This window comes from Triturus cristatus, chromosome 6 (assembly GCF_964204655.1).
Source record: "Triturus cristatus chromosome 6, aTriCri1.1, whole genome shotgun sequence".
Classification (NCBI taxonomy): domain Eukaryota; kingdom Metazoa; phylum Chordata; class Amphibia; order Caudata; family Salamandridae; genus Triturus; species Triturus cristatus.
In genome coordinates, this window is record NC_140589.1 from 1677177831 (window position 1) to 1677204483 (window position 26653).

Here is a 26653-nt window from a genome sequence, read left to right on the forward strand (position 1 = left end):
TAAATTATGATATACCATTATGAGCAGTTGAGTTCCTAAAATGTCTTCCTCCATAGTTTTAATGGCTTTTGTAGATTAATAAACTAACTTATATTTGTGATGACCCATGCATCACCATTTTCTCTGAACAAAATGCTTTCCTTAGAAGCGGAGTTCTTTGTAAATTCGGATACAGTTCTCAAATCATACAAGGTTTTTAGTAACTAAATATTTTACTGTTCACTGTTCTCATCAAAATATGATTTTTTTGCGTTTTATTTCAGATCAATAATGCTAAAAGTTGGATATATCTATAATACGGATGCATGTTTGTAATATCCTACCTTAGTCGATCAAGAAACCTTTTGCAGTGAATAATTTGTTTAATTGCATAAAATGATCTGGCTTTTACTAATCTGTTGCCCTTCACTCTCTATCTGTTTTTTCTTTCATTATATGCTTTCCCCCTGATCTTGTGATGTTTGTTTTCTTATAATATTAACCTTACGAGACACCTTCTTAATTCATATGTGTAATTTCTATGACACCAATTGAAAAAAAAATGGACAATATAGCCTATTGATATAATCGAGCATATTTGAGTACACACACATCTTGAAGTATCTCTTGACCTTCCAACATGTTCACTTGTCTGCCATTGTTAAATTTGAATAATCATAGCAATGTGATTTACTTGCCCATCATTCAATAAAAATCTGCCCATGCACACATTTCCTAGACATATTGTAATTGTTCTAGCTTTATTTGTTAAAATAAATATACAACTACTTTGATTACTCCATAGACAACCGCTTGATATCTTTAGCTATGGATGTTCAATTAATTTGTGTTTTTGATACCAGTAGAGAAAGTATACTGGTATACTTTAACCTCTGTTTAAAGAATGAAGAACCTTTAAGCCCTTGGAAAAGATTCAGAGCAGGGATATCATTCGGAAGGAATTTTTAAGATGCAAACGCAGACCGTGAAGTGGTCTTGTGTGCAAAATATCCACAGTTAGTCAGTGGATTTCCTCAATGTTTGCTTTGAACCTGGGCACCATAATTTTTAAGTATACAATAGGTGAAAGCTGATAGTCATTCAAAATTCACTATAATGCTTTATAAATCATGATTTAATATTTTTTCAATAATAGCCTCTCCAACATATCAAAAACACAAACGTGTGATTAGTGAGAGAGACATAATTAAAACAAAATTGTAAAGATGGGTCAGAGTTCTTTTTTTTTTCCTGAAGAATGAAGGGGTAAGAGAAAACATGTCAAAGACATGTCCTAAAATGTTACCCTCTCCGAGATCTGCCCAAAAATAGGGTGTCCCTGTTTGATGCCATTCAGTAATTCCTTTAAATCACTGCAGAGTTTACCCTTTCCAAACGTCATCTCTGTTTTGATTGTATCATTTTAGTGGGATCAACACTTATGGGTTTAACCTCTGGCGATATATGATCAGGTAACTAATAACACAAAACCCTTTTTTTCAGAAAAAAAAGCCAGACATTAGTAAGCGCATCCATATAAAATGAAATGCATGTACAACATACGCTGCTTGGAACAGAATTGCTCGGGCACATAGCCACAATTTGGTTTCAGTTGCTGATAGTTACAGTCTGCTTGTTGTCCCTGTTTATCCCAACACAGATGTGAAAGTGCTACCTTATGTGGACAACACCACCACATTTATGTTTTCTATTCACCATCAAATTGTACTGGATCACTCTGACTTATTTGGTGTATCTTTGGTCATGTAATTCTGAGTTCTTCACTTTGCCATCTCAGGTTGAAAGTGCAAAGGGTTGTGACAAATTGACCTGACAAGCTGGTAATGGGCCTTTCTAATCACAGGTGGGTACAATCGGCCTCTGTTTTGATTAACATTTTAATATTCTGTTCTACTTGATCCATGTGTTTTAGACGTCTTTCTTGAAGTCTTCATTGTTTGCAGACTCTACAGCTGTATGGATTGCCTCTTAAACCAGAAAATAGTCATGTCAAATATAGTTGTCAGAACAAACCATTCTAAAGGTAATTAACTGTACTTTTAATTCATTGAAAATCGTTTTCCTATAATGTCTGTTGTATCTAAAACTCTTATGTTGTGAAATAGGGACTGAATTTGTCCTTTCGTTGTTTCTGTTGAAATAATGTCAGTCACCAACTTTGAGATGGGATCGCAACAGCTAGTGAGCCATCTGACTAAAGAGTATTTTAACAACCTTTTCTTTCTTAACAATATTATTATACAACATTTAACAGCATATTCTAAACATTTTTAAGAGAAGAAAACAACACATTGTTCCTACGCAAGTCAGCCAGTAAATTAATGAAATGTGAAAACCTACGAATAGGCCAAGATCAGTTTTACATGTGGGATGTTATCCCTGGTGAATAAAAAGTTTTCTTTCTTATTCCTACACCTGTAGTAATACAATTCCTCACAATAACCACAGAAGGAAAGTAATAGGAGAATTGATGGGCTATGGGGAAAAGGGAGAGGGTGTTAGGCTGCATAGAGAGGTGAACAAAATCACAGTGTTATACTTTTATTAGAACATCAGAAGCCTTTGCTATGCCTATCCAAATCACACAATAATATGACATAACCTATGTTCTGTGGTTTACTTAATTTCTGTACAGAAGAACACAACACTTCAAATGGAAAACATTTACTCTCAAGATTTCCCATTAACAATATGTGTACGGCTGGGTCCTTCCCTAACCCCTTTGCTTTTAAATGTGTACAAATGCCCCTTGATAAATCTAATTCACTCTCATGGTTGCAAGGCTCTCTTATGTAGACAATGCCCAGGTACCCGTTCATCCTTAGAGATGCTCCATTAATATTTGTTAGCCGTATGTCATTGGATGGAGTACAAATTCTTAAAGCTGAATGTCAATAAAACAGGGTTCATTCTTATAGACAAAATAAAGAACTTTGAGATGAATAATTTTAGCCCTTCAGTATGACACTTCCATCATCTCCCACAATGTAAGCAAAGTCTATGGGTATTCTAATATACTCTGAATTGTCACTATGCCTCTCTATCAATAAACTTTGCCATTCAAGCTGCTACACTATGCAGCTGCTAGAACTAGCACTTTTGTATATTGTGTTTCCCTTTGCTTGTCGTCAACTTGATTATTGCAATATTCTTTATCTATGTCTCACCACGGACTTACTACTTAAATTCCAAAGGGTACAGAATGCACCAGCCTGCCTGGTCTGCAATTAACAAATTTGACTATGTGCCTGATGCACTTAGAAATCTTCACTTGGTAGTCATGGACGAAAGAATTCACTTCAAGTGTCTGTGCCCCATTCATAAAGCATATTACCTCTCATATACGGCCAGCATAACAAAATAAATTGAACCTTTACAAATCATGTAGCTTGTATTCTGAGGAGCAAATGCTGCTATAAGTACCAGCAATGTTGTAAAGAAGCCATTTGGTAGGCCGTTGCTTCGGTTTCTTGGAAGAGAAGCTGTGGAACGGTCTACCTTTAGCCTTAAGATCACGCATCACCTCTTTTTTAAGAGAGCTCTTAAAACCTGTTTATCAAGTCTATTCTTCTTAAATATCATCTTCTCTAGTTATTGGTTCTTAACGCTAGGGCACTTCTAGTGGCAGAGTGCCTTCTAAGAATCTAAATTGAATAAAACTAAACTGTTAAAATGTGGATCTACTTGGAGTTTGCATGTTTGTTGTAATCATTTTGTAGCCGTGTTCTATGTTCTGCACCATGGCCATGTGCTAATCCTTTAACAGTGACAGCTCTGATAAATTCTACATTTAAATATGTAATTGTAAATTAAACCCTCATCTCTAGTATGTATTATCCTGTGGGATTGATCTGAAGAGCCGTATTCGTATGCTAATGGACCTTTACTGGCAGTAAAATGTTATACCTTATTTGTGCTAAGTATGAGCATTCATCTTTATTTGGATTAGGCAGCCGTGTTGATTCCAAACTCAGAGTGGAGCTACCTCAGTCTGCCTTGCCGGGATATGCAGTTCCCTTTGATAATACAAGAGCGAAGACCAACTATATACCTCTTTCACTCAGACAAGGCCTCTACCATTTGGGAATTTCTTTATTTATTTCTAAGTGCCTAGAGCAGTAGTTCTCAAACTTTTGGCTTCTGTGGACCCCCACTAAATCCTTACTGGAATCCATGGGCCTCCCAATGAGTCATTATTTGAAGCCGAGGACCCTGGCCTATGCAATTTCTATGATGTGGACTTTAAAAAATACAACAATAAGTATACACCAAACGCATGCTCAAATATTGAAATATTTTGTGTAATGCACAATCAAATATGCAAAAAAAATGTGAATGTTCAATTCTGCTTCTTTATTTGTATATACTTTATTTTAATCGATTCATTGTAATATTATACAATTTTGTAAAACATTTGCGGACCCCCTGAGTAGGCCTCGTGGACCCCCAGTGATCCTCGGACCACAGGTTAAGAACCACTGGTCTTTAGGCGCAGGCAGAAATTTCCATTATCCATTTTAATTATATTGGCTATTGGGGAAAACGCACACATTTTCAGTTGCTCTGACTCTTAAGGTGAGTGGAAAGTGGTTTCAATGTTGAGGGCCAATAATGGAAAAGGCTCTCTGGCCCCATTTCTCAGATTTGTAGTTTGGAGTAACTAATTCTAATTTGTTCACTGATCTGAGAGTAAATTGGATTTGCTTTGGGAAAGGAAACGAGTGGTGTTGCTTTCTACTATCAGACTATCTTTTTCAAATTCAATAAAATTCTCATGATAGCAATTTGGATACGCTAGGGGGACAGCATGTGTTTTTTTGGCTGACCTAGATAGATGAATTTCTTAAAATCTCAAAACTGGATTGTTTGTAGGCATTGAGCACAGCAGTTTTGAGGGAGAGAGCTGAGACAGGAAAAATTCTCATCAAAATCCTAAACTGGTAAAAACAGAACTTAACTGATGCAATTTGAGCCTGGGAAGTCATGTTGGAATCTAATATGACACTCAAGTTACGGACTGAGAAAACCGGCATTGGGCAGTTTAACACTAAACAAATTGCAGTCATCCAGTTTTGAGATTTATATGAAGTAGCCTGTAAGTTGTATGGTGAGGCATACCAATTCTTGCATAGTTACATGAAGTCACTTCTGTAGTGAGATGCAATGTAGGTTAGTTGAGAGACCGCTTACCATAACCTATCACTGTAGACACAGTCATCCCAATACATAATTTCCATACTATATAGCTTTTGTTTATGCCCACTGACTCTGTAGTCGATCTGTATTTTAAAGTCTTTACTGATTCTTAATAGAAAGAACATCTGTACACCTGTGTGCCATTGTCCCTTTTTTACTCTGTCTACCATAGTTGGAATAGCTAATTTCTCATCCAACACTTTAGACTTGTGGGGTATTTCTGCCTGATTACTGTGGTTCTCCATGCCTAAATAGCTGTGTCATTTGGAAAGGCTAAAGACAGTAGTGGGCTCAGAGACTGCAGAAGTTACTCCTAGATGCCTGAGATCTCAGTTCATCCGAGCTCTGTGCCTGTATACAGGAGTAAGGAGACACTTATGCAAGACGTTTCCTGTCTGATTTACAGGAAACATAGTATATGCTAAACTGCCAGTTTGTGAATTCTGTAAAATGAATTTTCTGTACTTCTGAAACCTTTGAAACATTCTGAGGACTAGGGTGCAGTGCTGATATCGATCCAGTGAACAGATCATTCCCCATGCTTTTAGCAGCATTGCACCCTTTTCCAAGTTTATTAAATTTCTGCAAACATCCCCACCATAATCTCCCTTAAAGGCCTTTCTGAGCCATTGGAGCCTTGCTTAGTGTAACCCTGCATGCCATGTCTTTTAGGAATAGAAATGTTGTATAACTCTATCAAAAGGTAAACTGGCTGAGAGAAAGCGTCCAAAGCATCTGAAGTCTTCTTTTTATGTACAAGCTTTCAAGATGCCCTCCACCTTCCAACAACTAGAGCTTTTCCAGCTTAATTCTTTTCACCAACACAACTCAAGCAATTTATGCAGCCTTGTTGGAAAAAGCCCTAACATCTAAACCCCTACCCACATTTTGCTTCAGAAGAAAGGCCAATCTCCGGGGTTGCTTTGTTAAGGGATCCTGACCACCATCTCTAGCTTGCTATTTGCACTTTTCCCCAAGTTCATAGATATTTAGGGCCTTTTCACAAGTTTGGCGGCCCGTGAACGGCTGTACCCTCGGGTTGCGGTCCGACCGTAGCAAGCTCAGCAGTCTGACCACCATATTACAAGTTGGGTGGATTGCTATTGCAAAGACTGCGCCTGAACCGCTGACACTGTCAGCAGACCGACGGGGTCGCGGTCGGAGAATAGCAGTTGCCATAGGGAGGTGCAGAGAAGTTTTCCCACCGTCCATATTACGAGTTGGCTTTCTGCCGAGCCGACTGTGGCGGTGGGACCTCTAGCTTCAAGTTGGCGGAAACTTTCTTCAGGTCACCCTTTCACAACAGCATCTTCACCCCGAGGATTATGACACTGTTTGCGGCGATATACAAGCGAGTCCTTTTTGTGCCACATACCCATTGCCCGCACAGCCTACATATGGGCTAGACTCCGGCAATAGGTAGGTGATATTTTTCCACCTGTATCATGCATTTGTGTGCATTCGACACACATGCAGTCAAAATGTTCACACAGGCATCGATACATATGGAAAAATAGTCACCACCGCTGAAAGATCTCTGCAGCCACACGTCCTGCACCGTGGTAGACTCTTAATATGGCGGTCTGAAGACTGCCATTGCTGTGGTCTACTTGCGGCTGCGGACGTGGCGTTTGGGCGGTTGGACCTCCAAAGTGTCAAGCTTCTTTATCCTGTACGCTTGCATTGAATTGCAGAGGAGCTTGTAGTGAAGATTCCTTGGATCAACTTTTATTGGAAACTGATAATCCTATTTTTATCATCATTCCTTTTTTCATTTATTTTTCAATTTGCTGGTGGCTATTAAACAGTACAAGCTCCCTTAATGTAAGTTTTTTTTAACATTACATTCTTTATTCTTTTAACTGTATTGTTCACTTATTGGCCTTTCGTCACCCACCACCGCTCCCACAGTAAGTCGCAAAGGTGGGATAAGTATAACTTTTTTGGATGACTTTGAATTTTCTCTGTAAAGTCTCTGAAACAGTAGTATAGTAGCCGTAATTCATGTAAGAATATTGGCCTCTTTCTCCCCTCAGCCTACCAAGAGGGTTTCTAATATTGTGTATTTTTATTAAATCATTGTAATAGAAGATTTGATAACTTATTAGTTCTGTTTTAGTTGTTTTGTATTAAGTACATGAAATGACATTTTTGTCAATAAAATGTGAATAGAAATTTCGGGAAAAAATGAAACTTTTATCTGGTGGGAAAACCATAAGTCCAGTGTCTTTTTAAGTTTTATAAGATCTGCTCTAAGTTTGGCTGCATATCATTTATAGTTTGTATTTTTTGTGGCGACCCCTATGTCTCTTTGATGCGCAGTGTATTTTCATCTGTGAATATGTGATAACATGTAAAACGCACAATCGGTAAGAGTATGCTGTATATATCACTAAATACATATGCTTCTTGTGCTCCTGCTTAAGAGAAATGAATTACCTGTATGTGCTGGCAGCCAATCAGAGCTCTCGTACCCACAGGTGTAGGACTCCAGCAGAAGTGAGATAGCCCTAAGGAAAAAAAAGCTCCCTGGGCCAGTCATATCATCTGAAGATGACCCTGTTTGCTATCTGCCTGATAATTGCATTTGCAGCATTTGTGAATGTGTCAGTAATTGATGTTGATGTTATGTCTTCACCTTATAGGATGGTGTTTTACTCTTTCTGATTGCCTGGGAGCTTTTCAATGATTTGGGAACTATCATTCCACAGTCTGTCATAGCGGCTGAGGGTAGCTATAGCATTAGCTGTTTTAATGTTAGGTGCCATGAAAATGTCCCCATTTGTAAATAGTGCCCATTCTCCTTTCTGCCTTATTAGAGGATCAGTTGACTGTTGAAACTGGTTTTCTAGACCTGCGGTGGGCAGGCTCCATTATAACTGAATCGGTGTTTATTATGTGATGCAAATGGTAAGTGGGAGGTTTTTAGGCGGCCTTGTAATTCTTTTGTGCATCATTGTAGAAGATAGTTGCTGGGTTCTTCATCCGCAACAGGCTCTCTTACCAGGCATGACCCAATTTTGGAATTGCTTTGATAAACATATGGAATTTGTCTCTGAAGTTGAAAAGCAAATTTTTTATTCCATAACTCAAATTTATTCTGTGCTTTTTAGGTGAGGCTGTGGCATGTTTTGCTATAACCTGAATGGTAGTCTTTCGAATCTTGATCTTGCAAGGGTTACATAAATATAATTATCTGCTTATAGTAGATGTGTTCATTCCTCCATAGATGTGAGGTCCTTATGGTCATGAAAGCTAGCAACCTCTTCATCTGAGTCATCCCCCCTCTGAGTCATCCCCCTCAGCCCTGGAGAGAAATGGACGTATTGTTGGCAGTACAGGCTGACAAAGTACTTTGCCCGTTGTGTCCAGTGCATGAGATGACATAAGCTGCGTTGCAGAGCTGTCAATATGAATAATTGAGGTTATACAATTCAGGCTACCAAATCTGGCACAGTGAGCCTCCATCATATGCTTCCGTATCTAGGAAGTTGGATGGAACCCGCTTCATGGGTATCACCAGGGCATGCTGTGATTTTGAACGGGAAGAGTAGAGTGGCCATTTTTTCTGCCTAGTGGAAAAGCATCAGTTATTTTTGTCAATAGGACTAATTTGGTGCTCAGTAAAAGAGGGGGTAGTTTCTATATACCTTTGTCGGTAAATGTCCTCCTTGTGTGTTTCTTCATCCATTGAAACAAATTGAACATTTAGGTACTGTGCATCAAGCTCCTCTTATGAGCCTTCATTACTTAAGAACTGCCCTCCTCTAACTCCTCCATACTTGTTTGGGTGTAGGCGGTATCTTCTTCAACCTGTACAGGCAGCACCAAAGAGAGGTTTACTTTATCTAAGGCTGTGACCTAATAGCTAATGTGGAAATTCTTGAGTAGTTGTTGATAGTGACTATTTTGATGAGGATGTCATTGGTGATGAAGTTGTCCATGAGGGAGCCATTGATGTGGCAATGTGACAGTTGATGATTACCCCTTTCTGAGACTGTCTGTTGTCATAGATTATGAGCTTTTTACCATCAATACTGAGACTGCTAAAAATAGCCCCATAGGTGATTAAGTTACTGCAGGTTTTATGTTCTTTTTTGATGAGGTGGATGGTCAGTGAGGTAGTTGTTGGTGAAGTTGTTGACAGCTTGGATGTATGCACTATAGCAGAGGCACTCCAAGATATTCAGCAGAAAACCAAAGGCCGGAGGGGAAGAGGTGTTTTCAGAAGAGTTGTTTAGCTTCTCGAGGTAAAGAGTTTGATCATTCTCCTGAACATGCAGTGATTCCAGATGCTTTCATTTGCTATAAAAAGGTGGATGCTTCACTTCATGTGTTGTACAGGTTCCTCATCTACTTAACATGTTCCTGCAAATCTGGGGCTATCTTGAAGCATTGACAATTTTGCAACATTAGACAGTTTCCTGGGGACAACCCTCCAAAACAAGGAAAAATTGAAATATTCATCTCTGTCAGTGGAAATGGATTTCACAAACCCTGTGAAGAAAAGATATAAAAGAAATGCATCTCACCGGAGTCCAAGTTATCTAAAAATCTCCAGGGAAGAGCTATGGAGGCCTTTGTAGAGAGGGGACCTTTAAGCGCCTTTCCACGTCTTCGGATCACATAACAAGGTAGATAGGCTACAATACCCACAATGCTAGAATGAGTTTTAAATTCCATTAGTTTTGTTACTGAGTAGCGAGTAGCGCCAATTAGGGCAACATGGAATAACTCAAGCACATGAATCTGTGCAATATCCAAAGTTGGACAAATACAAGATCTGCAGTATTCCATTATTTATCCCCACTGTACAGTTTATTATTAGAAACTGGTCTATTGCTTTTTTATTTTTATTCCATTTTTTTTGTAGGTATGGAAGGCAGATGTGCTGAGAAATGCAAACGAATATCCACAGCATCGCAAGAAGAGGAAGATATCACAAGTGGTTGGTGAATCTAAGATTATTGTACAGTGTATTTGCCAATTGTAACATCTATTACCTTTTAGTGATCAGAAATACATTTTTGTTAGGGGTTTGAGTGTGGATTGAATTAACTACAGAATTGGCCTCCCCCCCTCACCATTGCCCAACACAACCTGTCCTAATATTTTCTTTGGTGTATTCACGCCACTTTGATATTGTCTGGCATTCATGCTTTGTTCACCGGGCTGTTTATAGTTTTTCATTTATAATTTTTACCTTTTTGACCACTCTAATTAATTAATGCTTGAGGCAGAGTGTATGGCATTTTTGACTAGCTATGCTTTAATCATGAAATCTTACATTGGATAAGGAAAGTGACATATAGATAAACATAGATCGATGTGAACAGTAATAAGAACCAACGCAATTGTTTTATAAAATACATCATTATAAGCCAGAAGAGACGAAATCCCTACACTGGTACCTGCAATGAAACCCATCAGAAGGGGTCAACTTTGTGATATATTTAGTTGAAATTAAATCTGTGCTAAACATGCATCAGTTTGATGAGAGACACAGCAGGTCTGCCCTGCAATCCGCCCTACTGGCCTAGATGATGTCTGATTACCCGTCTCCAGAAATCAGAATCTATAAGTAATTTTTAATGTTAATCGGTTCATATCCCCACAAACTATATATGGGTAAAATGTGGCTCTTTCCATCTTTGGTTCCGCAGAATAATTTTAGATATTTCCTTTTCCTGAATCGAAGCCAACAAGAATGAAACACTGTGATCCAGGGCTTCACTAATAGTATCCTCTCCGCACCACTGAATCAGAACCTGTTATAACTTTTGACCTCTGGTTGCAGGGGCCTTCATAATTTGGAACCACTGGGCATGTATTCCTCCGTGCCATGCTCCGTGGGCCAGTCAACAGATCCATTGCATATGGAACACTAGATATAGTTTAATAGGCTATCCATGATGTGGGCCCTGCCTAAACATTTTTAATTAAATCTTCTTGGGACTCTTTGTTCTACCGATATTTGCTTCATCACACTTACTGAAATTAATATGAGCTTCTCCAGTCACTGAACACCCTGACTGTATTTTTCAGTTGGGTAATACACACCTGCCAGATTGCTGAAAACTAGAGATGGTTTTGCTTTTTGATGGTTCCCTTAAAACCCATGTATTTGCAACCAACAGGTTCTGAGTTGAGTTGCTGTCCGAGGTATATTTCAATTTGTCAATGATAGTGGTCACCTCATTCGTGAATATAACACTGTACAAAAATTCTAACTTAACCCTAACATAGATCAAAATCTTTCATGTTTGGATGCTAAAATATGTTTTAGAATCAGGGCTTGAGATGAAATATTGAAGGTATAACATGCTATGATCTAATGTTTTAAATAGTTTATAAGTTGAGCTTAGGGTAGGTACATTTAATATTTTTCAGATTAATGTTTTTGTTGTAATTTGCAGAACATGCTAAAGTGATGTTTCTGCTCTCAATGACTTTACATCAGCTGAAAAGGCACAATGAAACTATATGCTTGTAGTAAGGTTTGCAGGCATTTCGAACTGTTTTTCTTTTTTTGTGGGGCGGCCAAGCTTATGGTCTGGCCTTTAGGAATGTTCTGCTTCGAATAGGGATGCGGGGTGTGGCCAGATAGATAATCAAATTGTAATACACATGACCTGACATATAGACAAAGTAAGACAAGTGTAGTTGTTATGAACTCCATGAATTTAAAGGAATATTATGTTTTATTTTTCAATATCAGATTCACAAAAACTGTTTTCTAGTCTGCATGTGCCTAGATTGTATAAAACAAAAAAATATTTTTGAGGTTGAATTCGCAAATATACGCAAATCCACCATGCAGACAAATGGGCAAACCTTTGTGGCCAAAAAAAGTGGCAGATGCAGTCTTTACTCATAAAGGCGAAACCTGCCTGCTTCTGCCCTCTCTTTGACTTCCTTTCTGCCCCACCTGACATGGCTTGGTGCATCAGTGCTACACGGGAGTGTGAAATGCAGTCACGGTACAAACATGCATTATTAATGTGACTCTGGGATTTTGCTTTTATTGTACTGAATAGTGTTCTTGTAGCTAACAAGATTCAGACTATAAAGCCATAAGTCACTAGGGACTGTTCACTCTCTTGTAGTGTGGGTTCATGTCATTCTCAACTGGAAAACAAGCCTGCAAATATGGTGTTAGAGGTTACATGTCCCATTTTAGAGCTAAGCAGGCCGGCCCCTTGTAGTATGAGTAAAATTGTTTAGTAAGCAATGTCCCAAGGTATTATAAGCCCAATATTATGTACTATATAAGTATTAAGAAATGTGTTACACTGCATGGGAAATTGAATAGCCATTACTTTGCCAATAATATCTGAGTGTTGTGGCAAAATACCCTATCGTTGTTCTGGAAGTTGGCCATGATAAACTGTTCTAGGCCGGGGCTGGCTATCCCTTTACTGAATTAGAAATGATTTGAGATCTCTCATCATAACTATAACAGGGTATCCTTACTTTTTGCTTCAACTGCAGTGAAAAATGTGGTCAGAGTCCGAGATTATAAACCACTTTCCGTTGTGGACGCCAAGTCTCTCTCTAATAGGAAAATTCTTCTATGCTCATGTAGCTCGTGTGTCCACCTCTGACCGCTGAGAATGTGTGACCCTTATTTCTCAACAAATAGTCTAAACTTGCAAAACATTTGAAAGTTAACCTTCTGCATTGATGTTATCAAACATTTGCAGTTGCCAGGATCATCAGATAATTCTTCAAAGTCAATATTTTTAGGTCTCGCTAGGCAGCGCGCATGCGCTGTCTCTCTGAGACATCTAGTAATCCATATGGGTGTTGAAACTCCGCCCATTGCTTGTTACTTTCTCGTGGCTTGCGATTTGTTAATTTGTGCATTTTGTTTATCAGCCTCATTATTGGCTCTTCATGCCATGTGTAACTTACGTTCATTCCGGAAGCAGCATGGCCTAACTTCAGTATCCTTAAGCTTAAACAGCGTAATTTATTCTTTTAAACATGCGCGCACATCCCGGCCACCGAACACAGTCCTGGACTCACCCCCTCCCCGCCCTCACTGCTTCCTTGTTTACCAAGCGCCCTGTTTAACAAGCGCCATGCTGTGCTTTCATGTAATGGCGGACATCACTTTGTTTAACAAGTGCCTTGTTATCTAGACTGCATTTTCTTTGGCGCTGTTCCGGGGAGATGAAGAGATAGAGGCTGCTTGCCTTGCAGGGGAACAGATGGTTTGATAAATGTCACTCTGCTGGACACCAGGTAAGACACTTGCCCTCTTCATCCGTCCTCAAAACCGCTGTTCGGCTTCGGTGCTGTCCCCCGCAGCTTCTCCATGCAACTCACAAACAGTTTAAGCTGGTAAAGGGTGCATTGACTTTTGCAGCGTGAATCTTTCTGGATTCACTATGCTGTGCATTATTCCGCGATCTGGTGGTTGGGTCCGGATTCGTAGTCTTTCTTTTTTTTTTTTTATAGCCCAGGTGGGCGTCGACGTCCCACCATTTGGTGTACCTCTCGTGTCTTCGGCGTGCTTCCTGCGGAAGTCCCACCTTTGGGACGCCATCTTCAGATTCTTTTTTCCGCTGTTGGGTCTGGATCGTCAACGAGAAGCTCCAGAGTTTGAACGAAGAAAGAATAAGAGCACGAGTTTCATCGATGAGAAAATTAAGCGAAACCTCAGGGAGGAAGAACATAGAGCCGGGACGACGAAGAAGGAAGAGAACATCGAAATCTTCGACATCCAACAGAGAATGCGCACTCAGGGTCTCTGAGCGCAGGAATGGACAAAACACAGTTTAAATCCTGCCGTAACTGCCACCACAAATACGCGCAGAAGGACCAACATCAGGTCTGCAACCTTTGCCTGCCTATCGACCACGAAAGCAGGGACTGCAACGCCTGCTCCGCCTTCACGCCGAAGACCCTCCGGGTGAGAGAGAGGCAGAGAAGAGCCAACTTCAACATGGAAGGCAAGGGTAAGGCCCCGTCTCTGTATGACCTGGCCCTCTCCACCGACGATGAAGACAACATCGCCGAGGGACCTGATGACTTCACGGTCGCAGAGACCGATAAGAAAACGTCTGACAAGGTAGGAGAGACGTCGAGCACAAAAACCCCGAAAGGGCCCCGAAAACCAGACACTGACTCGAAAAAACCAGAGTCAAAGTCCTCGAAAGGAACACCGGCGCCGAAAATTTTGACGACCGCGAGTGGATCCAAGGACGAAAGGCCCAGCGGATCCTTCGAGAAGGACTCCCAGGTGCCGAAGGCCGCCGAAAAACAAGGTTCGTCGAAACAGACCCACGAGGTGGGGCGTTTGACTTCGAAAGTCAAGGCCGCGTCGATATTGGGGCGTACAACATGGTCGTCAAAAGCGCAGCTGCAGCTTTTGGCGTGAAACTAGAGGAAGAGAAACCGAAGGCAGATTTTCTACTCGAAACACTGCTACCCATCCAAACTAGGAGCCAGTTCCTCCCCATGCTCCAAAGTGTGATGCACCATGAGAAAGAGGCGTTCAAGGACCCAGCAACAGGCCGATCCATCATGCCCAGAACAGAAAAGAAATACAAACACTCCTCACAGGACCCGCTATATATCAAGGGATCTGTCACTGCTGACTCCATTATTGCATCCACGGCCAGAAAAAGGGCCAATGTCCCAGCGACCTCGGGGCCACCCCCTGACAAGGAGAGCAGAAGGATGGACCTCACTGGAAGGAAAATAGAGAGGAACGCCGCAATGCACTGGCGCATGGCGAACTCAAATGCGCTACTGAACAGGCACCAGTACCAACATTGGGACGAGATGGGGGACCTAATCAAACATCTTCCCGAACAATACCAACAGAGGGCTTCCCATCTAGTGGAAGAGGGGAAGAATATAGCTAACTCATGCCTTAAGACGGCATTAGACGGGGCAGACACTTCAAGCAGACTGATGGCGATAGGAATCACTGAAAGGAGGCAGGCCTGGCTCAGAATTTCAGGATTCAAACAAGAGGTCCAGAATAATATACTGAATACCCCTTTCAACGGAGAGACACTGTTCGGGGCGCCGGTGGATGAGAAGCTCACCCAACTCAAGAAAGAGAATGAGACGGCAAGGTCCATGGGGGCCCTGCAATTCAGGGGGATGCGAAGAGGTACCCCGACTCGGAGACCTTTCGGAAGGGGAGGTAACCAGCCGGGAACGTCTCACCAAAGTTTCCAGCAAGGCCAGCAAGGCGAGAGCCACGGCCAACAGGGGCAGCAGAAACAAAACTGACAGTACCAGCCTAGAGGCCAGTCCTTTCGCGGTAGGGGGAACGGACGAGGACAAAGAAGAGGGGGAGACCAACCCACCTCAAAGTGACTTTGCACGAAGAAGATGGCTCACCCACAATATACCTCCGAGGGTGGAGCACAAAAGGAACAAAATGGAGGGGGTACACAAACCAAATGGCCACGAGCACTCGAGACAGGAGCTAGCACAACTCGCAGAGGAGGCACTACAGCTGCTCCAAAAGGAGGCCGTAGAACCAGTACCTTTCAAGGAGAGGAACAAAGGAGTGTACTCAAACTACTTCCTGGTACCAAAGGTGGACGAAACACTAAGACCCATCCTGGATCTACGGTTCCTAAACAAGTACGTAAGGACGCAAAAATTCAAAATGACGTCCCTACAAGAACTACTCCCGCAGATGGGAGACGGGGACTTCATGTCCACAGTGGATCTCAAGGACGCCTACCTGCACATCCCAATGAACAGGCAGCACAAAAAACTGTTAAGGTTCACAATCAACAAGGATCACTACCAATTCACAACCCTGGCATTCGGGCTGAAGTCCGCACCAAGGGTTTTCACAAAATGCAGCGTACCTGCGAAGGGAAGGGATTCATGTGTACCCTTACCTCGACTGGCTAATAAAAGCAAGTTTGCGCGAAAAATGCGAGGAACACGCACAGCGGGTCACAAGGACACTAATGAACCTGGGGTTCTCAATACACTGGGGGAAATCATCAATGAACCCAGAGCAGGTGAAGATATTCCTGGGGGCACAGATCAACACCAGAGACTGATCGGTGATGCCCAGCGAGAAGAGAACAATAGCCCTACTGAAGGAGACGCGCCTCTACCAGAAGGGGCAAGCTCTGACAGTGAGAACAGCGAGCAAGATCATGGGGATGATGGCGTCATGCATCCACCTAGTCCCCAATGTACGGCTTCACATGAGACCATTCCAGGAATGGCTGCAACAACAATGGTCACAAGCAAACGGAAGTTGGGAGGATCTAGTGGCTGTTACGCACGCAGTGCAAGAGGAAATAGCATGGTGGAACAGGGAGAACATAACTATAGGAAAGCCCTTGACACCACCGAGCCCAACTGTGACCATTACCACAGACGCATCCCAGATTGGATGGGGTGCGCACATGAACAAGCTCAGAGTGAGGGGTCTGTGGACTCCAGCAGATGCGGTCAGCCACATCAACTACCTGGAATTGAAGACCGTACTGCTAGCCCTGAAGGCCTTCCAGAGGCAGCTATACAACCAAAAAGTGTTGATACAGACGGATAATACTACCACAATGTTCTACATCAACAAGCAGGGAGGAACCCAATCGTTCCCCCTTTCCACTCTGGCACAAGAGATTTGGAGATGGGCCATCTCACTCAAAATAGACCTGCTGGCGATACACCTACCAGGGAAGGACAATGTGGAAGCCGATTGGCTCAGCAGGCAGACCTCGGCATCCCACGAGTGGGAGCTCAATGGACAGGAAACAATAGACCTGTTTGCAACACACCTGAATGCAAAATGCCGAAACTTCGCATCCAGACAACCAGAAAAACAATCCCAGGGGAATGCCCTATGGATAAGTTGGTCAAGGACATTTGCATACGCTTTTCCACCAATACCACTGATACACAGGGTACTCAACAAGTGCAAGACCAGCAACATGACAATGATCCTGGTGGCACCACAGTGGGCAAGACAGACATGGTACTCACAAATAGTGGAGATGGCACAGAGACCTCCACACAAATTCACAAAAAGAAAGGACTTGCTCTCCATGCAGAACGGAGAGGTTCTACACCCAGAGCCAGAGAGCCTAGGACTGGCAGCTTGGCTCCTGAAGACATAGAGTTCGCACACCTTAAACTACCTCCAAGCACTATGCGAGTGCTGCGGGAGGCAAGGAGACCAACAACACGAAAATGTTATGGGGAAAAGTGGAAAAGGTTCACAATGTGGTGCAGCAAAAATAAACTGCAAAATAAATTGACAAAGGAGTCAACGGTGCTTAGATACCTCACACACCTTCTAAAGGCGAAACTATGCTCATGCTCGCTGAGGGTCCTCCTAGCGGCGATCGTAGCTTACACACGAGGTGAGACAGGAGGAAGCTTCTTTACGTCACGGGTAGTAAAGAGATTCCTGGAAGGGGCAAAAAGAATAGCGCCACCAAAGAGGATGCCGCCTCCGGCATGGAACCTCAACATAGTCCTGGCGGAACTTATGAAGGTGCCCTTTTAGCCCATTCACAAGGCCTCCCTTCAAATGCTAACAATGAAGACAGCCTTTCTGGTGGCAATAACCTCACTGCGCAGAGTAAGCGAGCTGCAAGCGCTAACGCTGCAAGAGCCCTACATCCAGATACACAAGGACTGAGTCGTAATGAGAACGGACCCACACTTCATGCCAAAGGTGGTGTCAGCATTCCATATAAATCAAACAATTCAAATACCAAGTTTCTTTCAGAACCCAGCAACAAGCGCAGAGAGGGCACTGCACACTCTAGACACTAGAAGGGCGGTGATGCACTACATTGAGAGGACCAAAGAACACAGGAAAACCAAGCAGTTTTTTGTGTCCTTCGCAACGAGTTTCCTGGGTAGACCAGTGACAAAAAGCACCATCGCACAATGGATTGCACTAACAACACAATTCTGCCACAAACAGGCTGGCAAGAACTATTTGAGGGGCCACGGGCCCACTCCACAAGGAAGAAGGGAGCAACAATTGCCTTTCTGGCAAATACACCCATTCCAGACATATGCCTGGCGGCAACATGGGCTTCGGTGCACACGTTCACCAAGCACTACTGCGTGGATATACAGATGAACAAGGAAGCACAAGTAGGACAGAAGGTGCTCCAACATATATTCAACGACCAACGCTCATCTTCCACCCAGCCGCCACAGAGATAACAAACCGCTACAAAATCTATGCACAGCATAGTGAATCCAGAAAGATTCACGCTGCAAAACGAATAGTTTCTTACCTGTCGGTGTAGTTTTGCAGCTTGAAGATCTTTCTGGATTCACTAGCGAATCCACCCACCTCCACCAGGAAGATGAGGCAGGAGAAAAAGAGTGGAAGGACAAAGACTGAGATAACAAGATAATACTGAAAGGATATATATATAAGGAAATTACTTAACGCCTAGGGTTAAAAAAAAAAAAAAAAAAGAGAGAGAGGAAGGGAAAAAAGAACCCGGCGCCCCAAAGGTGGGACTTCCGCAGGAAGCACGCCGACGTCATGAGAGGTACACCAAATGGTGGGACGTCGAAAAGAAAGACTACGAATCCGGACCCAACCACCAGATCGCGGAATAATGCACAGCATAGTGAATCCAGAAAGATCTTCAAGCTGCAAAACTACACCGACAGGTAAACTATTCGTTCTCTGTAATTTGGTGCACCAATAGCACCACACTGCTCCCCAGCTGCTAAAATAGGTGCGCTGCTGGTTTCATTTACTCCGCGTAGCACCACACTACTCCCCAGCTGCTAAAATAGGTGTGCTGCTGGATTCTTTTGCTCCGCGTAGCACCACACTACTCCCCAGCTGCTAAAATAGGTGCGCTGCTGGTTTCATTTTCTCCGTGTGTCTTTATTTTCTTCAGATACATCCTCCTTCAATGCTTTCCAGCCACTTGGTTTAATGTTTATTTAATCCATGAAGTGGGCGCAATGTTTATAAAAGTAAGGCACTTGCCCGCTTCTTCTGATGTAAAAACCGCTTTGCGACATACTTTATAATCACTTTCAGCCTCATGCATCAACCCAAAATCCAGTCGGTAAAATACCGATTCGCTAATAGCTCCCGGTATTTAGTTAAAAATACCCAATCCCAATGCATCAACCCAAAAGCAGAAATCGCTATTTAAGGAATCCTTAAATAGCGATTCTTTAAATAGGGATTCCTTAAATACCGATTCCTTAAATAGGGATTCCTTAAATACCGATTCCTTAAATAGCGATTGCATTTAAGGAATCCCAAAGTGAGATTCCTTAAATGCAATGCATCAAAGTTAAAAAATTAGCGATTCCGCTAATAGGGGGAGCAAATTACCATGAAGATGAACTGCATGGTAATTTGCAAAAACTTTGAAAAATGCACTTTTGTGCATTTTTCAAAGTTTCATGTTGCGCACACACATGCCCTTAGAGCATGTGTGTGTGCAACATATGTGCACATATCATTTTCAGGGGTGCTATAGGGTGTCATTTTGACACCCTTGCACCCTTGAAATTGCATGAGCAATTAGCGAGAACCTACTGGTACTCGCTATTTGCTCATGCAATCTCCGATTCATTCCTATGGGCCTGGAGGCCCATAGGAATGATTGGGACGGCATTCCTTAATTGCTACTCGCTATTTGCTAGTAGCAATTAAGGAAAGTTAAGGAATCGCTATTTGAATAGCGATTCCTACATGCATAGCCTTTTGCTATTCCTTATTAGCGATTCCTTATTTTTCGCTAATAAGGAATCGCAAATGCTAATGTTGATGCATATGCCCCTTTCTTCTTAACTATAAATTGTTATCTGCCTCTGTGATCGGAAGCAAGAAATTTGGATTATTTATTATCGTCTTACCCAAGCACGAATTAACCAGACCCTGCCACTGCGCATGTGCCAGAAGTTGCAGGCTTTTCAGGGCTTGTCTCTTATCAGCCCGGGCTGCGTAAAGCCACTCTCCTGAGATGACATGGACAGCCTCAGTAACTGACTGCAGCCTGGGCGCTTTGGGTTTTAGCCCTTTGCTGCCTGAAGCTGTTTTGCAATTAGTAAGGATGCCAATGCAAAATGCATCCCGCCTCTTTCCAAGTTGCCAGAGGGTAGCGTAGGATCAACAAGCCTCAATGACCCCACTCAAGGTTGTGATGAGTTGAAAAAAGATGTGGTTAAATGGCATCCACGAGCGAAATGGTTAATTTCACCAACACACAGGCTGTTGCTGTGAATGACATCGAGGGGCAGGTTCGCTTAGCATCTTCCTTTTCAACAGAGGGCTTGTTATCTAGACTCTGCATATCCTTTGGCGCTGTTCCGGGGAGATGAAGAGATAGAGGCCGCTTGCCTTGCACGGGAACAGATGGTTTGATAAATGTCACGCTGCTGGACACCAGTTGTATTTTTACTTACAAACCAAATAAGCAAGTTCCACTTTTTTCCATTTTTATAGTCTGTTATTTTCACACTGTTGCCCCCCCACTCCCCTCCCCGACATCACTTGCTAATCAGCCAGAACTGCACACATTTGTTTTTCGTTTTACTGTACCCTCGGGCAGAACTTCATTAGCTCTTGTGCACTAGAAATACAGTTTGCCCTTGCTCGAGCTTGCCTCCGGTTGTAAAATTATGTTTATATATGCCGCAAGACTTTTAAAAAATGGACGGCATTAATAATGCGTTTTCCAAATCAGTTACCGAAATTCCATATTATTTTAAAGCTTCCGCCCATCCCTACCGTCCCCCCATGTTTAGAAAGTAGGCTCCATTGTGTTTTCCAATCCATTGTTATGACATTTTGCTGGAATGTATGTATGAATTTATACCCACCCCTTCCTTGCCCTACGTCATCAAAAGAGCCTTAGGTCGCAAAATGTAATGAGGAGAGTCCATTGATGGAGGCCAGAAAAGCCGTTCCACTCTACCAAATGGTAAGGTTAATGAGTCCGGCCTGCATACTTCTCCACGCTAGCTCTATTAATAATAGACGTCCAGGCCTTGGTAATGCATTCCCTGGTCCACCGCACTCAGCCATTTCCCAGGAATTAGGTGGTTTTTAATTGGCCTAGGTTGCATTTAATGTAGAGAAAAATGTCCAGCCCTGCTAAAGCTTTCACAACTAAGCATCCACAATTAAAGGTATTAGCACAATATTTACTGCTCCACCCCCACAAGCCCCTCGCACAGCTGTGAGAGGTGGTAGGGGTAATAGGGAAGCTTGAGTTTATAGACCAGATATCACCTGGGAGGTGGCAGCCTGCACCATTATCCTTGGCGCCACTGCAATGCCCAAAATGAAACGAACGGTTTCCAGCCCATCATAATGTATGGAAATTTACACATAATTTCGGTTTATTTGTTCTTCCACTTGTGGGACTTTCTGTTTGTGTTTCTGACTTTAAAATGTTTTCTGTGCCTTAAAATGTTCATTTTTTTTGCTTTATTAACCACCCCACTGTCCAGACCCCTGCCACAGGATTCAGTTGACGTACTCACACACCCTTATTCTTTAAAACGAATGTGGGTTTGTAAAATAACTTAGCAAATTTTTTGTTATCTTATTCGCCGATAGGAAGTACTTTTATTTAGGTGCCTTTCTGTGTGTTCTGCCCCAGTCTAAGTATATTTTCCCTGTTTAGTCAATTACAGACATTACTACAATAACAATAGAACTGTGTGCCTCAGTGCCACCAATGTATGTTTGCAGTTCCTCTTCCGTTGCACTAGCTGCTCTACTCCGGTTTTAGTTTTGCTTACTTGCCCCCTCCTCCTCTTCTAACTTCTGCTTACTGTTTCATAATCCCTACCCACATTTAGCATCTCGTTTTTAGCACCAGCTGAGTTTCTTTCTTGTGTGCCAATGCCTTCTTCCCTACTCACTCGTCTGCATTATTATTAAGCCATTCTCGTTCTTATCTGGAACAATTAACACCACCCCACCTCACGCTGCTGTTCTCTGCCTCAATCTCCTTCCTTGTGCCTCACGCTACTCTCCTCCTCACTCTCCTTCCTTGTGCCATACGCTACTGTCGTCCTCACTATCCTTCCTTGTGCCTCCTGCTGCTCTTCTCCTCACTCTCCTTCCTTGTACCACCTGCTGTTCTTCTCCTCACTCTCCTTGCTTGTGCTTCACGTGGTTCTTTGCCTCACTCTCTGAAGTGATCTCATGTTAACTATATTCCAGCATTACATCACTGGAATGTAGAATGTCCTATGTGATTTCTTAGTTGAGAGGTTCCTTGTAAGTCAGTTACTTGGGAACTGCTGGAGCTGTGGCTAATAAATACACTACGTGAAGTATTCCTGTCTGCTGACCTTTATTACATTATACTTCACCACAATTTGGCGACGATTTAGCCACAGCAAATGATCCACGCATCAAGACACGCTGTCTTCAATTCAAGAAGTGAGAAGAATACATTCTCATGAGGAAAACTTTGCAACCAGAAAGAAGAAACAGGACTGTATACCTTCATTTGAATGCTAGGATTTAGCGCTGGACTGATAGTATCAGAAATTGAAATATTTTAAGGATGGCTGTACTATTCATTTAAAGATAATTAGTCATCGCGCTGCATCACGCTGTGCTGCGTTCAAAAGACACGAGCTGTGTTCTCTAAAAACTACAAAATCACAGTCTTGCTTAATTGATTCAATGGACAAGTCAGCAAAGTGTATATGGCATTTTAACGTTGCATTTTGTTCGCAAACTTAGTCTCCTTTAACTGACATAATTGGATTAACACGATTAAAGATAAGCGCGATAGTTCTGAGTTAACAACTTTTATCTGTGATCGAGCGCAAAGGAACCAATTAACATTTAAACTAAACTCTGTGTTAAAGGAGACATATTCTGCGTGCGAGTATCAGATTGTATGAAAGTTAAACAGTTATACAGCTGTGCGCCGAAAAAGTTAATTAAAACGTGAGATTGTAATCTGCATTTAAAGGAAGTTCTGCATAAAGGAAACAGTCTGCGGTGAGCTTGTGAAATTGATTTAGCTCGAGGCCGATATTTAGATTCAAACTAAGCAGCTGACATTTCAAAACTAAACACATCCTACTGTGCGCGCGAAGGAAAGCGCGAGGCTGTAATTGTCTTTTAAACACATCCTACTGTGCGCGCTAAGGAAAGCGCAAGGCTGTAATTGTCTGTGAACAGAAGTTCTAAAATAAACAAAACCCTCATTACACATCAAGACACAAGCGCGAGGTTAACATTGAATGGAAAAGCCCGCTGTGTGTGTGCGCGTGAAGCCTAGCGCCACACACAACGTTATCTTAATGAAATAAAACCAAACTAAGTCTGCTGCGCTTGTATCTAGTGGAGCGCGAAGTAAAAACTTCAAACACAAGGGAGATCATTCATTTAAGTAAGCGCGAAGCAGTAACTTACTTCTAGTGAGTTCCAACTGTTTTCCTGTCAATTACGCTGTCTTCACTCCTCATGGTAAAAAACAGGAAAAGTGATATTCTATTTGAAGAAGGACTACAGGAAGTGGTGTCTTTCCAAAAGAATATTTTGAACAACTAGAACGCTGACTATTATACTAAAGGCAAGATCAGAAAGTTGACTTTCATTTTGTCAAAATACCTACACAAGTGTTTACAGAAGTTAAGAAATAAACATGTACAGTCTGAACTCAAAATAAATGATTCAAGGAAAATTCATTTTCAAAGCACATCCGTGATGTGCACACGCAGACCCAAGTAACAGGACACTGGTTTACAAACCTCCTTTGCACATCCGTGATGTGCACACGCAGTGAAAATTGATTCATAGGGAAAAGCTACAATTTTTCAATGCATATCCGTGAGATGCACACGTTAAAAGAAGTAACAATTCAATTGCAACTAAACATATATATATATATTAGCAAGTATTCACATATATATATATTTGTTTTCTTTCAAATTAACTAATTTCTACTTTTGACACATTCACACTCTTGTTGGATTCATCGAGTTTTGGTAATTAATTATTTATATATGTTAACATAGGAAGTGTCATGGCCAGCATGCAGAATGTTAATTCCCCCCCCCCCTCCATTTCTTCAAACTCCTGGAGATCCTCCTGTACCTTGGAGAAATTGGTACAGAGCTTTTACGAAGTATTTAGGAGCCATCGGTGGAAACAGGTATTGACCAGAACGTAAAAGGTTTTTATTAGAACACAATTTAGGCTTCGAAGGTCAATCTATTTATGAACATCTGCCACCCTATCCCATTCCTCATGATCAAGAAGATTTAGATGAATTTGAATTAGCTGTTAAAAAATTAGAGTACCAGTTTGATGTACAACCGAGTTTGATTGTTAATAGACACAAGTTCTTTACTAGAGAACACTTAAAGGATGAGTCTATAGACACTTATGTTGCTGTGTTACGTATGTTAGCAGCAGAATGTGAATTTGAAAACTTTACAGATCAACTTATACGTGATCAGAAAGTAGTACGTTGCTGGGATAGGAGAGAACAAGAAAAACTCACCATGAGAAATCCAAATTTAGTAGAAACAATTGACATAGTAACAGGAATTGAAGTGTCACGTAAAGCACTAAAATAACTTACTCGTAAAGACACTAGTTGTGTGTCTGTTGTTAATGAAAAAAATATCCCAAAAAGAAAGCACATAAAGGTGGGTTTTTCTCACAGAAAAATATTTGTTTTAGGTGCGGGTATTCCAATCATGGACCCAATGGTCGTCCTTGCCCTGCAAAAAATGTGAAATGTAAATTGTGTAACAAGATTGGGCATTTTGCAAACGTTTGCCAGTCACCCAAAGACAAGATCAATTTGGTTCCAGAAGGGGACCTATGTAACAGTTCAGATGAAGAAGAAAGTTGTGTAAGGGGAATGAGAGATATGATTGTAGTTGTACAAGATGATGAATCTGACTGTGTAGATCCTTACGCAGAAATTGAAGTAGATGGGAAAAATGTAAGACTCCTTATTGATTCTGGGGCAAGAATGACAATGGTGACCGATGAATTGTTTGCTGAAGTCTGGGGAAGACTAGTTATTTCCTCCAGACAGGTATCCAGTAACATATGATGGTAGGAAAATAGACTTGTCTGGATATTTTGAATGCCAACTCAAGTTTAAAAATCGCACCATTTTTGGAAAAGTGTATGTTGCCAAGAAAGGGCTAAACATACTTGGATGGTATCACCAAGGTTTTTTGGGGATGACCCTCAGACCTGGCACAGACGTTCAAGTCTCTTTAGTAACTGAGTGTGAGGAAAACAAAGACTCATTTGAAAAGGTTGAAAGCAGTACTAAATGGATTGAGAATTTTCCTACGGTATTTCATGACAAACTAGGTAAAATTAGAGGTTTCAAGCACAACATTAAAGTAAGAGACGATGTTACACCTGTGAAACATAAGTTGAGGAATGTGCCTTTCAGTGTGCGTGAAGACTTAGCAAATATCCTTAGAATGTGTGATGAGGGTGTGATAGAACCCATCAGGTCATCTTTATGGTTAAGTCCATTCGTTATCGCCAGGAAGAAGAACGGCCAACTGAGAGTGTGTGTGGACTTAAGTCTTAATAAAGTTATCTGGATTGATTCCCACCCTCTACCTAGAATAGATGACATCATAAGTACATTCTCGGTTGCTAAGTTTTTTTCAAAGATTGACTTAGCATCTGCCTATCATCAGGTTGTACTTGAGGAATCGTCACGACATTTAACTGCTTTTGTTTCCCCTTTGGGCACCTATCAATTCAAAAGGATGCCTTTCGGTCTTGCGTCGGCAGCAGCAGTTTTTCAGCGTGTGTTAGAGAATGTATTAGAAGGAATTGAAGGTGTGGTAACGTTCCAGGATGATATCTTAATAGCAGGGGAAAATCTGTCCATTAATGATAAACATGTGTGCAGTCTTGGAGAGGTTAAAAAAATTTGGGGTTGTTGCAAATCGTGGTAAGTGTGAATTTGCAAAAAATACTATTGAGTATTTAGGCCACGTAATCTCTGAGAAGCGAGTTGAACCTAGACCTGGTTTAGTCGATGCATAGTCAAATCTCCGACACCCAAGAGCAAGGAGAATGTGTCTTCATTTTTAGGGATTTGCGAATTTTATTCAAAATTCATTCAAAACTTCTCTGCTAAAACTGTTGGGTTAAGAGAATTATTGAAAAGAGAGAAAAGTTTTACATGGAAGAAAAATTGTCAAGAAGAATTTGAGAATCTAAAAAAAGAAATTATTTCAGCAGGTGTTCTTGCACCTTTTGATCCTACACAACAATGTATCATCACAGTAGATGCAAGTAATGACTGGTTGGGTGCCACTATTACACAGATGAAAGGGCAAATTGAAGTGACCATTGGTTTTGCTTCTAGGTCTTTGAGGTCTAATGAAAACGTTTTCTCTGTTATAGAAAAAGAACTTTTGGCATGCTGTTGGGCAGTCGAAAGATTTAAATGTTTTGTTTGGGGAAGGAAATTTGTTCTAAAGACTGACCACA

General features: G+C 41.6%; 1 protein-coding gene across 4 annotated transcripts in view; it reads left to right on the top strand.

Annotated features, from left to right (window-relative positions):
* Positions 1-26653, top strand: part of LOC146821801 (uncharacterized) — a 149555-nt gene that overhangs the window by 30774 nt on the left and 92128 nt on the right. Inside the window, exons 2-4 of one of the 4 annotated variants that reach the window (XM_085612847.1) lie at positions 1778-1843; positions 1944-2023; positions 10070-10144. In XM_085612847.1, coding sequence (XP_085468973.1) covers positions 1824-1843; positions 1944-2023; positions 10070-10144 — 175 coding nt within the window. In that variant the 5' untranslated portion in view covers positions 1778-1823. Of the gene's footprint in view, positions 1-1777; positions 1844-1912; positions 2024-10069; positions 10145-26653 lie in introns of all 4 variants that reach the window. The other 3 variants (XM_085612849.1, XM_085612845.1, XM_085612848.1) reach the window with 3 other exon arrangements.